General features: G+C 46.3%; 1 protein-coding gene across 1 annotated transcript; it reads right to left on the reverse strand.

Moving 5' to 3' along the window:
* Positions 1-1611: 1611 nt before the first annotated feature.
* LOC137144269 (olfactory receptor 2G3-like) lies at positions 1612-5002 on the reverse strand. The gene is made up of 2 exons (XM_067534472.1): positions 4976-5002; positions 1612-2586 (listed from the first exon to the last, which is right to left on the reverse strand). The coding sequence occupies exons 1-2, from the start codon at positions 5000-5002 to the stop codon at positions 1612-1614; spliced, it is 1002 nt and encodes a 333-aa protein (XP_067390573.1).
* Positions 5003-13745: the final 8743 nt, after the last annotated feature.

Raw genomic sequence — 13745 nt, forward strand, 5'->3', positions numbered from 1 at the left:
ATAAAAAGGTTACCTGGCTGGGTCTCTCTCTCTCTCTTTACATACATGTGTGAGTATGTTTTCCTGTGTTGAACAGTAGGAAATCTGGCAGCTCATAGGTGACTTTCTCAGTGGAGCAGAGATGGTGCTTTGGAGTCAGGATGTTTTCTAATGTGGTTTATTTATTTACTGAATGCTCACAGGTCTGGTTTCCTTGAACAGAGCTGGGTCACAAAACACAGACTGGCACCTCCCTTTCCTGGAAACCTCAGCTAAAGCCCCACAGTCCTGTCCAAGTGGGAGTTCCCCAGCACCTTGGCTTCTCTTGGACTCTTCTGTTTAACACGTTATTGCTTGCTCCTGCCGCAGGCTGGACCCTGGTGGAACTCTTTCTCCAATCCTTCAGGCCTGTCCTCATGAGTGATTTAACACAGGTCTGAGATCCCCTGGCTCTGTCAACCTGACCCCCTTTCAAGCCCTCCTGTGCAGTGGTGGTAATCAGACAGGTTAGCTTTTCTACAGGGCCACTTATTCAAGCCATTGTTAGTGTGTACACAGCTGTGTGCCGCAACACAACAACTGAGGACCACCAATCCTCCAACACCTTTCCACAGTCCCCAAGGACCCCCCAACACAACCGCCCTTTCTTGCCACCCTTTCTGATGTCCCACTGCACATAGGTTTGATGACCAGTCTGTCCCTACACACAGCTTCCAGCACCAGCAACTGCCCAGTGTCTCCAGCCCAGCTCAAGTTCTGATGCCAGGCCATCCTGCAGGACCTGAGCAAAGGTGATGTTAGAAAAGGAGGGGTGGCTGAGCAGTCTGTCCCTACACAGGGCGTCACAGTCTCTCCCTGCCAGGCCAGGAGGCAGTCCCCATGTGCCCCATCGCCCAGCAGAGTTAGCACCAATTCTCCCTCATGGAATAGGGGACCCAGTACTGGGCCCCTTGGTAGGGCACCAGAAACGAACCCTCAAGTGTCTCCACAACACACGCCTCCAGCGGCAGCTGGAGCTGCACCTGCACCTGCTGGTGCAATGACAGGAAGTGGCAGAGGGCAGGGTCCTTGCAGCTAAGTGGAATGAGTCTGATGATGGACAGGGGCTTCCCCAGGGTAGAGAGGAGTGGCAGACAGTCGGCATTGGGGAGGAAGGGCGGGACAGAGGTGACCACCACCCATACGCCCAGGTCCTCTAGAGACTCTAGAGGGACATAGATGCCCCCCACCACCAGACCCTTCTCCACCACCGGGTCCTTCTCCTCCTCAAAGAAGGACCAATCCCAACTAAATCATCCCAGTCAGGGCTTTGTCAAGCCAGGTCTTAAAAACCTCTGAGGATGGAGATTCTACCACCTCCCTAAGTGACCCATTCCAGTGCTTCACCACCCTCCTAGTGAAAAAGGTTTTCCTAATATCCAACCAATATCTCCCCCACTGCAACTTGAGACTATTGCTCCTTGTTCTGTCATCTGCCACCACTGAGAACAGCCTAGCTCCATCCTCCCTGGAACCCCCTTTCAGGTAGTTAGAGGCTATCAAATCCCCCCTCATTCTTCTCTTCTGCAGAATAAAGAAGCCTCACCACAGCAGTGTTCAATCAAAATACCTGACATCAGAATCAGGCCCCAGCTAAGCAATGGCTGGCTGCTTGCAGTTTGGGGTTAAAGACTTTCCAAGTATCAGACTCCTCAGGGCTTTCTTGATATCTTTGCTTCTCAGGCTGTAGATGATGGGGTTCAGTGTCGGGGTCACCACAGAGTAAAAGAGGGCCAGGAATTTATCCCTTTCGGGGGTGTAGCTGGATGTGGGTCGCAGATACATGGCAGTGGCAGAGCCGTAGAACAGCGCAATGACAATGAGGTGGGATGAGCAGGTGGAGAATGCTTTGTGTCTCTGCTGGGCTGATGTGATTTTCAGGATGGTGGAAATGATTCTACCGTAAGACACGAGGATCAGCATGGAAGGGATGATCACGATTAAGATGCAGGCAGCGAATAAAGCGATCTCGTTCCTGGAGGTGTCTCCGCAGGCCAGGCTCAAGAGGGGAGTCACGTCACAGAAGAAATGGTTGATCCGGTTGTCTGCACAGAAGGGCAAGGTGACTATCAGTGAGGTCTGACCCAAGGAGAGCAGCAAACCACTGACCCACGAACCGGCCACCAGCTGGACGCACCGTCGCTTGTTCATGAGAGAGACATAGTGCAAGGGATTGCAGATGGCTGTGAAGCGGTCGTACGCCATGGAGGCAAGGAGGAAGCATTCAGTTGGACCCAGGGCAATAAAGAAATAAAGTTGAGCAGCACAGGCAGTGAATGAGATGGTTCTGTCCTCTGAAAGCAGGATTGCCAGCATCTTGGGGATGGTGACAGAGGTGTAGCAGATATCGACCAAAGACAGATTGGAGATGAAATAGTACATGGGGATGTGAAGGGCAGGGTTAAGCTTAATTATTATGCCAATGAGGATATTCCCCATCAGAGACATGATGTATAAAATTAAGATCACTGTGAAGAGCAAGGCCTGTAGTCTGGGATGGTTGGAAATTTTCACAAAGACAAACTCATCAGTTTGGTTTTTATCTCCCACATGCACAGGATTCTTCACCTGCAGAGATAATGAACAATGAGTACAGAGGTGTGGTCATACCGCCAGACTGGATTAGAACCAAGGCCCATCTAATCCTGCATTCAGCCTTTGACAGTGGCTTGCACCAGATACTTTAGAAGAAAGTGTAATAAACTCTAAGGCAGAAAATCATGAAATAATCTGTTCGGAGGGAAATTTCTTCCTAATCTACCCATGAGTTAGCATTTGGCTCATACACAAAGATTTATGGATTTATGGACGCTATCCAATCACAAATATCACAAGTGAAATCAATGAAAAGACATGGGGTCTATCCTTATTTCCATTCTGGATCTACCTGTTGTAAATGGGGGATTCTCATTGTGCATATCCACATCTAATGGCTGTTGAATTCCTACTGAGCTTTTAATCACATGGATATAGAATCATAGAATCATATAAATATTGTTATTTGAATCATTTAGTCATTGATTGAATTGTCAGGGTTATAAAAAATACTAACAGCAATTATACACACAGTCAAGATTCTGCATGACCCACCAAATAATTTACAGATTACAATCTGAGAACCACAGCGGTATATATGGAAGAAGAAAATAAAAAAGGAGGAAGAGGAGGAAGAGAAAAAGAAGAATTCAGACTTATTTTCTTTCACAAATTGTGGAAGAGGTGGCACACAAAGAAAGTTCTGGGATCATTCAACTATAAATTGTCTAAGAAATTAGGAGCTCGGATAATAATACCTCAAAGAAGTGCTCTTCAGCAGTCTAGGCACTTTTGATAAATGTTAAAGACAAAACACACACAAATATCTTCTTATTCTATAGCCTGTCTTCACTCACACCATTTACACTAATGATACAGAGGACTAAAGAACTGACAATGCTCTGCATATACAACCCTGATGGCCAACTCCCTCCTTCATGTTCATCACCCTTCATCACTCAGCACACACTCCATTATCTTAGGAAAATAGATTTGGCTCTGGCAGGGGGCCTAAAGATGTGACCAAGAGCTTAATCTGGCATGATGCTGAAAATCCAGGCCCTGACCCATCAAACACACACAACCTTCAAGTACCGGAATATATACCCATTGACATCAGAAAGGAGTCCCAAGTGTGGGTAATGAGTTCCAAAGGCAAGGACATCTCAAGAAGAATTCTCTCTCTTGATTCTGCTTGATTTTTTTAAAATGTTTTTGAAAGTTGATATCAGTCCCAAATTTAAATTCTGAATTCTAAAAAAAGGACTGTCTCTATCCACAGCCATTTGTGCAGTATTTGTTATCAACTGACTTCACCTCAGCTGGCCTGAGCATTAAATCTGAGAAAGACAGAAAACATTCTGACAAGAATTTGACCCAAAGAGGTACTGCAAACTAGAAACCCCCATTATTGTTCATGATACCAGAAAAATTATGCACTGAAGTCAGTGGGTATTTTGCTCACCCTGGCAAAAAATGGTCAAAAATAGGATCCTTCGAATTCAATATCAATCAAAATGACACTGCCATTCCTTACATCGTATTCTGGTTCAAAGTTTGTCATATTTGTGTGACACAAAGAATACTGATGGGCACCAGTTTCTTGCATTAGTTTGCTTAAAGTCATGAAGAAAATCCAGTGCATTTGGTAAAATCTACTCCTCTGTTTGCAGCTACCTGCTTTTATGATGTGGGCTGAGAATCACCTAATTGCACACATGTAACAAAAAGGTATTTGCTTGTCACACTAATGGCAAGAAAGCAACGCAAGAGGATGATTTTACTGTCAGTTACACTGATCTTACAGCTGAGATAGATAGATCATGACTTTAAGATAACATACTGAACAAATTAGACTAATCTAGAAAGTGGTTAAATCACATTGCTTGAATATAAATTACTATAACTGATGACTTCATTTCTGATAATATAGATGCAATATGTTTTTGTAATTTACTCAGTTAGGCATAGTGGCCCTATAGTTTCATATTATTATGGGATGGATTTCAGAAGGAAAATGGAAATTGTATGTATTTTGTTGCATGAACATAGAAGCCAAAAGATTCTATCTGTTCACCCCGGCATTCTTAATACTGTTTCTCTACCTCTCCATTCACTCATCGGTCTATCCACCGCTCCATAGATATCTGTCATTATTCATATATTTCTATAGAGAGAGGAGGGTTAATGAATGGTAGTAGATAGGTAGACAGATATGGACAAAGAAACACAGAGGTAGATATACCTGTGGAAAATCTCAATATTCAGCTTTCTGCTAATAATCCTTTCCCATAATAATATTAATTTATGGGACCTAAATATCTGGCCAAGGAATTTCCATGAAGTGCTTTGAATCAGACACGGTGGCTCCTTTTCACTTAGAGCTATGTTTAGTGATGTTTTGGAGATATTTTTCACCTACCTTCTCAGTTTCCAAGAGGGTCAGCATCTCACCGTTTTACTGAAGGCAGCTCGTGCAAGCAGAATATACGTTCAGGTCTCTTTAATGACACCAAAGTGACAATCCTTTAAATACACGTCTTTGAATATTCATCAGGGGAAGGTAACAATTCAGGCAGCTCAGATGATGAGTTACAACACAGGGAGACACTGAGGGGAACAGCTTTCAAGCCTATTGCATGACGTCTGTTACTGTTTTTTGGTGTGCAAAGCTCAGGTGATACATGCACCGTTAGCTTTATGCAGCATAGCTAGGAAAGTCACTGTTCTGTCACCCTGGGGATGACGGCTGTAGGGATTAAGGGAAAGCATTCCACACTCTCATAGTGATCACTTGATCTAAGGGGAGAATTTGAAGAGCACAAATGGTACATACGCTATGTCTACACTGCAAAGAAAAAACCTGCCGTGCTGAGTCCCAGAGCCTGGGTCAGTTGACTTGGGCTTGCCGGGCATGGGCTGCGGGGATAAGAGCAGCCGTGCAGATGTTCCCACCTGGGCTGCACCCCTGGGTCTTAAATCCAGCGGGAGGGGAGGGTCTCGGGTCCTGGCTTCAGTCTGAACAGAAATGTCTGCACTGCAGTGAGCCCAGTGACCCTGAGCCAATTATCCAGGGCTCTAACACTTGTGCCCTGGGTGTTTCTTGGCCATGTAGACACACCCTATAACTTATGTAGGACTGGATTCATGAAGGCCTTAGGCTCTGTGATGCTCAGTGTCACCACATCTAACTTTCAGGCACTAAGCAAAATCACTGAGGTCCACAAAGCCTGAGATAGGTGCTCGGGGTCCCTAGACAATGAATGGGGAAGTAGGCCTCGCAGAATGGGACACACCAAAGCCAGCCAGCCTGCCAGCCGGGGAGCCCCTAAGCTTACGAGTGGGCAGTACTAAGCAGAGGGGGTCTCCTAAGCCCCACGGCTCTGAGAGAGCTCTGCTTGGGGTTTACAGCTGGGGCCTTCGGCTGGGGTTCACCCCAATCACATTTTAGCAGGCAGTGGTGGGGAGGAAAAAAAGACGACAAGCGCTGTTGTAATTTCAGCCAGGATGTCAGGGTGCTCCCCTGTGATGTGGGAGACCAAGGGTTGCAGTTCCCCACCCCCTTTGCATCCAAAGAGTGGCAGAGATTTGAATTCATACCTGCCAGTTCTCAGGTAAATGCTGGGGCGGGGATGTTCTGGTATGGGGAGTCTGTCCTTCTCTCCTGCTGAAGCTGTCGAGTTGATACGCAATGAAAGAATCCTTGGGCGAGACAGAGCCAACAGGAGAGTTACTGTATAGACTGGTGGTTAGAGCATGTACGTGGGAAAGCCAAGATCCCCTCCTGCTGTTCTAGTGGCTTCCTTACTTATTATCCACAGCGAAATAGCTGCAGCAGGAGAGACTGAGGGATTCCCCACATTAGACTATCACATAGCTCAGGGGCTGGGGCTCTCACCTAAGAGGTTGTAGATCCTAATTCACCTCTCTTGTCCCCCTCAGGTAGAGTGGGGGACTTGAACGGAGGTCTCCCACATTCCAGGGGAGCACCCTAGCTGCTGGACTAAAAGTGATGAGTGAGCTCCTTCTCCCTGGCCATTTTCTGTGAACTCGCCTCTACAGGCCTGCTCTGGTAGGTGAGCTCTGAGCACCCAGGAAAGCCTGTCTTTCCCCATCCAGGCATCGCTCCAGGGCTCACGCTTCCAGACACACTGGAGTGAGGCTGCTCTTCCCTTCCTAGAGGCAGAAACATAGACACCTGGGGAACTTTTGCTGATAAAATATGGCCGCCAAGCGAGTTGAGGCAGCTACAGGGTTCGGGGACAGCTGATGAGTGGTTTTGTGAATCCCCGAAGAGTCTGTTTCTGTGATTTAGGCACCTAAAGGGTCAATTAGATGCCTAAATCCCTTTGGGATTCTGAACCCTAACTCCCACTGGAAGCCAATTGAAGGTAGGGGTGTGTCATTTGTGCCTTCAAAACTCTTCCTCTACTAACATTTTCCCCTCTGTTTTAAGCTCTGGGTATGGGCCCGGCCTCAGATGGAAGTTCCAGTTTGATAAAGCAACAACGTGAACTTCTCTGAACCTCCAAAATATCAAAACTGAGGTTATTCTTCAGTCTCTTCTGAGGTCTTCTTCTGAGATGAAACTCCCAGTGGCCTACATTTTGGGACAAGATGAACAGCTGTTATATTAACTGGGCAAAAATCTGAGGTCCTTAGTTCACTCCAGAAACCAGTAACTCAAGACAGGGAGCCCAAACGTGAGTTCTGGGATGCCATCTTTTCCAGGAGCCTGGCCACTTGACTGCAAATCAACGGCCTTGCTTAGCTCTTCTACAGTGGGTTCCACAGCTAGGTCTGGCATGACATGTAGAGCTGGTATTTGATCCAATGATTCACTGGTGATGTTCTTTTCCTGTGCACAGAGCTCTGAATATTGTTCAACCCAGCGAGAGAGCTGCTTACTTTTATCAGTAATAAAGTCACCACTTTGCGATTTAAGAGGGGCAACCCTATTGACAGTCGAGGCTAGAGCTTTCTTCAGGCCGTCATACCTGACTTTGAGATTTCCTCTACCAGAAGCTGTCTGTATCTCTTCACAGAGCTTGGTCCAGTAATGATTTGCACAGCATCTGCTTGCTGTCTGTACCTTGGTATTTGCATGTCCAAGTCTCACTTTGGTGCTCTCTGTTGGCTTCTTATTGTGTTCCAGATAGGCTGTGTTCTTAGTGTTAATAAAAGGTAATTGTTCCATTTCATTCTCTTCAAATCAATCCTTTTCTGATGATCTCCTTCCCCCAAATGTAGCTAAATCTGTTTCATGGACTGTAGTTCTTAAACAATCCCAACATTCCTCTGCCTTCTCTGGTAGTGACTTCCCATGCATGCTGAGTTCAAAAGCCTTCACAAACTCTTGGCATTTCCTCTGGTTTTTGTTATTAGTAGCATTGATTTTGGGCTTGCTCTGAAGTTTTGCTCTATATAGGTCTTAGCTGTAATCTTCACTTTGCTAATGATCAAAGCGAGGTCTGTGTCCCAATCAGCACTGTGAAACGTACAAGTGTTCTGCACTGAGGGTAGGTCTTTCCTCCTGATGATCTCAAGATCTAACTGGTGTCAGTGGCCTGATTGTGGATGTCGCCAAAACACTCTGTGGCAATCTTTTCCTGGAAAATATGAATTGGTAATACACATTTGATTTTCGGGGCAGAATTCAAGAAGTCATTGGCTATTCTCATTCATCTTGCCAATGCCAAATTGTCCTAGACAATCTGGATGTGAGTTGTTGTCTACGCCGACTCTTGCACTGAAGTCACTGAGGAGGAAAAGTTGCTCAGTGGATGGTATTCTTTTGACGACTTGATACAAAGAGTCGTAAAATATATCCTCCTCCTCAGGGCTAGATTTGATGTTGGTGCATAAGAACTAATGATGTTCACAAAGCTGATGATCGTCTGAAATTTAAGTGAGGTAATGCACTCTGACTTCCCAATGGGTGTTTCCAGGAGCTTTGCCCACTTACTTCTCACGGCAAAACCGACACCACACAGATGATTTTCTTCACTGCTTTTACCATGCCAAAAAAAGGCATAATTGGCCTCTTACAGAGAATCAGCATCTGCAAGTCTTGTTTCCTGAAGTGCGGCAATGTCAGTCTTGAGTTTGTATATCTCACGGTCTATCAAAGCTGACTTCTGTATGCTGTTTGTGTATTGCAGATTCCCATCATCTGTCAGTCTTGGACACATGATCCTAACATCCAGATTTTCAGCTGGAAAGATCTTAGTTTCTTTTCAAAGGGACCTAAAGGAATTAGACATCTAGGTCCCACTAGATTTCAGTGGACATAGGGTTCCTAACTCACTTAGAGCCATCTGACATCTCCCAATCTATGCTGCTGCAAATAATGGTTTGTCCAAGCACCTCCCCCTGATGATGTGGGGAAAGCAGTGGATGTGATATACCTTGACACTACCAAAGATTTTGATATGATCTACCACAATATTCTTATCAACAAGTTAAAGAAGTATGGGTTGGATGAATGGACTATACGATAGATAGAAAGCTGGCTAGATCATCGGGCTTAATGGCTAGTGATCAATGTCTCGATGGCTAGTTGGCAGCCATAATGAGTAGAGTGCCCCAGAGGTTGGTACTGGGGCCAATATTGTTCAACACCTTCATTAATGATCTGGAGGATGGGGTAGATTGCACTCTCAACAAGTTGTCAGATGACACTAAGCTGGGAGGAGTGGTAGACACGCTGGAGGGCAAGGATAGGAAACAGAATGATCTAGACAAATTAGAGGACTGGGCCAAAAGAAATCTGATGAGGTTCAGCAAGGACAAATGCAGAGTCCTGCACGTAGGGCAGAAGAATCCCATGCACAGCTACAGACTGGGGACCGACGAGCTAGGCAGCAGTTCTGCAGAAAAGAACCTGGGGGTAAAAGTGGACATGAAACTGGATATCAGATAGCAGTGTGCCCTCGTTATCAAGAAGGCAAACGTTATATTGGGCTGCATTAGTAGGAGCATTGCCAGCAGATCAAGGGAAGTGATTATTCCCCTCTATTCAGCACTGGTAAGGCTTCATTTGGAGTACTGGGACCAGTTTTGAGCTCCCCACAACAGAAAGTATGTGGACAAATTGGAAAGAGTCCAACAAAGGACAACAAAAATTATTAGGGGGCCGGAACACATGATTTATGAGGAGAGGCTGAGGGAATTAGGCTTGTTTAGTCTGCAGAAGAGAAGAATGAGGGGGAATTTGATAGCAGCCTTTAACTACCTGAAAAGGGGTTCCAGGGAGGATGGAACTTGGTTCTTCTCAGTGGTGGTAGATGACAGAACTAGGAGCAATGTTCTCAAGTTGCAATGGACAAGGTCTAGGTTGGATATTAGGAAATAGTATTTTCCCTAGGAGGGTGATGAAGCACTGGATTGGGTTACCTAGGGAGGTGGTGGAGTCTCCATCCCTGAGAGGTTTTTAAGGTGCAGTTTGACAAAGCACTGGCTGGGATGATTTAGTTGGGGTTGGTCCTGCTTTAACAAAAGCTTGTGTATGTTTTCTCCACATTGAAAGAGAGGCAAACTGGATAATAAACCTTTACTGGTCCGGTTTCTGACAAGGGGAGGATGGTGCAACTTCGGGGTGCAAGGCAGGGAGCTGGGGTGGACAGGCTGGTGTCTTTCTCTGTGAGATTCATGAGTAGCTCAGGCAGCATTGATATGATCTAGCTGGTTGTTGGCCTCAGTGATAACAGCACCCAGAGGGGTTCACTCCTTCACACAGGGAAAGTGTTGTGAGAGACAGCCTAGACTGGAATATTAAGAAGGCACGGAGGAACCCCCGTCCCAGGTTGTACCCCAGGGGAACCCATTGCACTCTCCTTTTCTAAACTAGGGCCCTGATCATACCCATGTTTATATTTTTGAGTATGCTTATGAACATATTGCTGCTATCTACTACATGATGGATGGATGGATGGATTGATATGCAAGAGAGCTGGCTGTATTTTAAAGAGACCTTATTGAGGGCACAAGAGCAAACCATCCCGATGTGCAGAAAGAATAGCAAATATGGTAGGCGTCCAGCTTGGCTTAACAAAGATGTCCTTGGTGAACTTAAATGCAAAAAAGAAGCTTACAAGAAGTGGAAGCTTGGTCAGATGACTAGGGAGGAGTACATAAACACTGCTCGAACGTGCAGGAATGAAATCAGGAAGGCCAAAGCGCAATTGGAGTTGCAGCTAGCAAGGGACGTGAAGGGGAACAAGAAGGGTTTCTACAGGCATGTGGCCAACAAGAGGAAGGTTCGGGAAAGTGTGGGCCCCTTAGAGAATGAGGGAGGCGACCTAGTGATGGAGGATGTGGAGAAAGCTGAGGTACTCAATGCCTTTTTTGCCTCTGTCTTCACAGACAAGATCAGCTCCCAGACTGCCGTACTGGGTGGCACAGAATGGGAAGGAGACGAACATCCCGCAGTGCTGAAGGAACGGGTTCAAGACTATTTAGAAGGAATGGACATTCACAAGTCCATGGGGCCGGATGCAATGCACCCAAGGGTGCTGAGGGAGTTGGCTGAGGTGATTTCAGAGCCATTGGCTATTATCTTTGAAAGCTCGTGGCAACAGGGGGAGGTCCCTGAGGACTGGAAAAAAGCAAATCTAGTGCCCATCTTCAAAAAAGGGAGGAAAGAGGATCCAGGGAACTACAGACTGGTCAGCCTCACCTCAATCCCTGGAAAAATCATGGAGCAGGTCCTTAAGGAATCCATTTTAAGGCACTTGGAAGAGAAGAAGGTGATCAGGAACAGTCAACACAGATTCACCAAGGGAAAGTCATGCCTGACCAACCTGATTGCTTTCTATGATGAGGTGACTGGCTCTGTAGATGTAGGGAAGGCAGTGGACGTGATATACCTTGACTTTAGCAAAGCTTTTGATACTGTCTCTCACAGTATTCTTACCAGCAAGTTAAAGAAGTATGGGTTGGATGAATGGACTATAAAATGGATAGAGAATTGGCTAGAGCATAGGGCTCAACGAGTAGTGATCAATGGCTCCATGTCTAGCTGGCAACCGGTCACAAGCGGAGTTCCCCAGGGGTCGGTCCTGGGTCCGGTTTTGTTCAACATCTTTATTAATGATCTGGAGGATGGGGTAGATTGCACCCTCAGCAAGTTTGCGGACGACACTAAGCTGGGGGGAGTGGTAGAAACCCTGCAAGGTAGGGATAGGATACAGAGTGACAAACAAACTGGAGGATTGGGCCAAAAGATATCTAATGAGGTTCAACAAAGATAAGTGCAGAGTCCTCCACTTAGGAAGGAAGAATCCCATGCACAGCTATAGACTGGGGACCGACGAACTGGGCAGCAGCTCTGCAGAAAGGGACCTTGGGGTAACAGTGGATAAAAAGCTGGATATGAGTCAGCAGTGTGCCCTGGTTGACAAGAAGGCTAATGGCATATTGCGCTGCATTAGGAGGGGTATTGCCAGCAGGTCACGGGAAGTGATTATTCCCCTCTATTCAGCACTGGTAAGGCTTCATTTGGAGTACTGGGACCAGTTTTGAGCTCCCCACAACAGAAAGTATGTGGACAAATTGGAAAGAGTCCAACAAAGGACAACAAAAATTATTAGGGGGCCGGAACACATGATTTATGAGGAGAGGCTGAGGGAATTAGGCTTGTTTAGTCTGCAGAAGAGAAGAATGAGGGGGAATTTGATAGCAGCCTTTAACTACCTGAAAAGGGGTTCCAGGGAGGATGGAACTTGGTTCTTCTCAGTGGTGGTAGATGACAGAACTAGGAGCAATGTTCTCAAGTTGCAATGGACAAGGTCTAGGTTGGATATTAGGAAATAGTATTTTCCCTAGGAGGGTGATGAAGCACTGGATTGGGTTACCTAGGGAGGTGGTGGAGTCTCCATCCCTGAGAGGTTTTTAAGGTGCAGTTTGACAAAGCACTGGCTGGGATGATTTAGTTGGGGTTGGTCCTGCTTTAACAAAAGCTTGTGTATGTTTTCTCCACATTGAAAGAGAGGCAAACTGGATAATAAACCTTTACTGGTCCGGTTTCTGACAAGGGGAGGATGGTGCAACTTCGGGGTGCAAGGCAGGGAGCTGGGGTGGACAGGCTGGTGTCTTTCTCTGTGAGATTCATGAGTAGCTCAGGCAGCATTGATATGATCTAGCTGGTTGTTGGCCTCAGTGATAACAGCACCCAGAGGGGTTCACTCCTTCACACAGGGAAAGTGTTGTGAGAGACAGCCTAGACTGGAATATTAAGAAGGCACGGAGGAACCCCCGTCCCAGGTTGTACCCCAGGGGAACCCATTGCACTCTCCTTTTCTAAACTAGGGCCCTGATCATACCCATGTTTATATTTTTGAGTATGCTTATGAACATATTGCTGCTATCTACTACATGATGGATGGATGGATGGATTGATATGCAAGAGAGCTGGCTGTATTTTAAAGAGACCTTATTGAGGGCACAAGAGCAAACCATCCCGATGTGCAGAAAGAATAGCAAATATGGTAGGCGTCCAGCTTGGCTTAACAAAGATGTCCTTGGTGAACTTAAATGCAAAAAAGAAGCTTACAAGAAGTGGAAGCTTGGTCAGATGACTAGGGAGGAGTACATAAACACTGCTCGAACGTGCAGGAATGAAATCAGGAAGGCCAAAGCGCAATTGGAGTTGCAGCTAGCAAGGGACGTGAAGGGGAACAAGAAGGGTTTCTACAGGCATGTGGCCAACAAGAGGAAGGTTCGGGAAAGTGTGGGCCCCTTAGAGAATGAGGGAGGCGACCTAGTGATGGAGGATGTGGAGAAAGCTGAGGTACTCAATGCCTTTTTTGCCTCTGTCTTCACAGACAAGATCAGCTCCCAGACTGCCGTACTGGGTGGCACAGAATGGGAAGGAGACGAACATCCCGCAGTGCTGAAGGAACGGGTTCAAGACTATTTAGAAGGAATGGACATTCACAAGTCCATGGGGCCGGATGCAATGCACCCAAGGGTGCTGAGGGAGTTGGCTGAGGTGATTTCAGAGCCATTGGCTATTATCTTTGAAAGCTCGTGGCAACAGGGGGAGGTCCCTGAGGACTGGAAAAAAGCAAATCTAGTGCCCATCTTCAAAAAAGGGAGGAAAGAGGATCCAGGGAACTACAGACTGGTCAGCCTCACCTCAATCCCTGGAAAAATCATGGAGCAGGTCCTTAAGGAATCCATTTTAAGGCACT

Source organism: Emydura macquarii, unplaced genomic scaffold, assembly GCF_026122565.2.
Source record: "Emydura macquarii macquarii isolate MOO-44397 ecotype Brisbane River unplaced genomic scaffold, CSIRO-AGI_Emac_v2 contig_3438, whole genome shotgun sequence".
Taxonomy (NCBI): Eukaryota; Metazoa; Chordata; order Testudines; family Chelidae; genus Emydura; species Emydura macquarii.

What these genes read in the sequence shown, in the direction of transcription:
- LOC137144269 (XM_067534472.1), bottom strand. Translation starts at nt 5,002, where the DNA reads ATGCTGACCCTCTTGGAAACTGAGAAG. An exon ending in CCCTCTTGGAAACTGAGAAG is followed by an intron (nt 2,587 to 4,975) that starts GTAGGTGAAAAA and finishes TTATCTCTGCAG; the next exon opens with GTGAAGAATCCTGTGCATGT.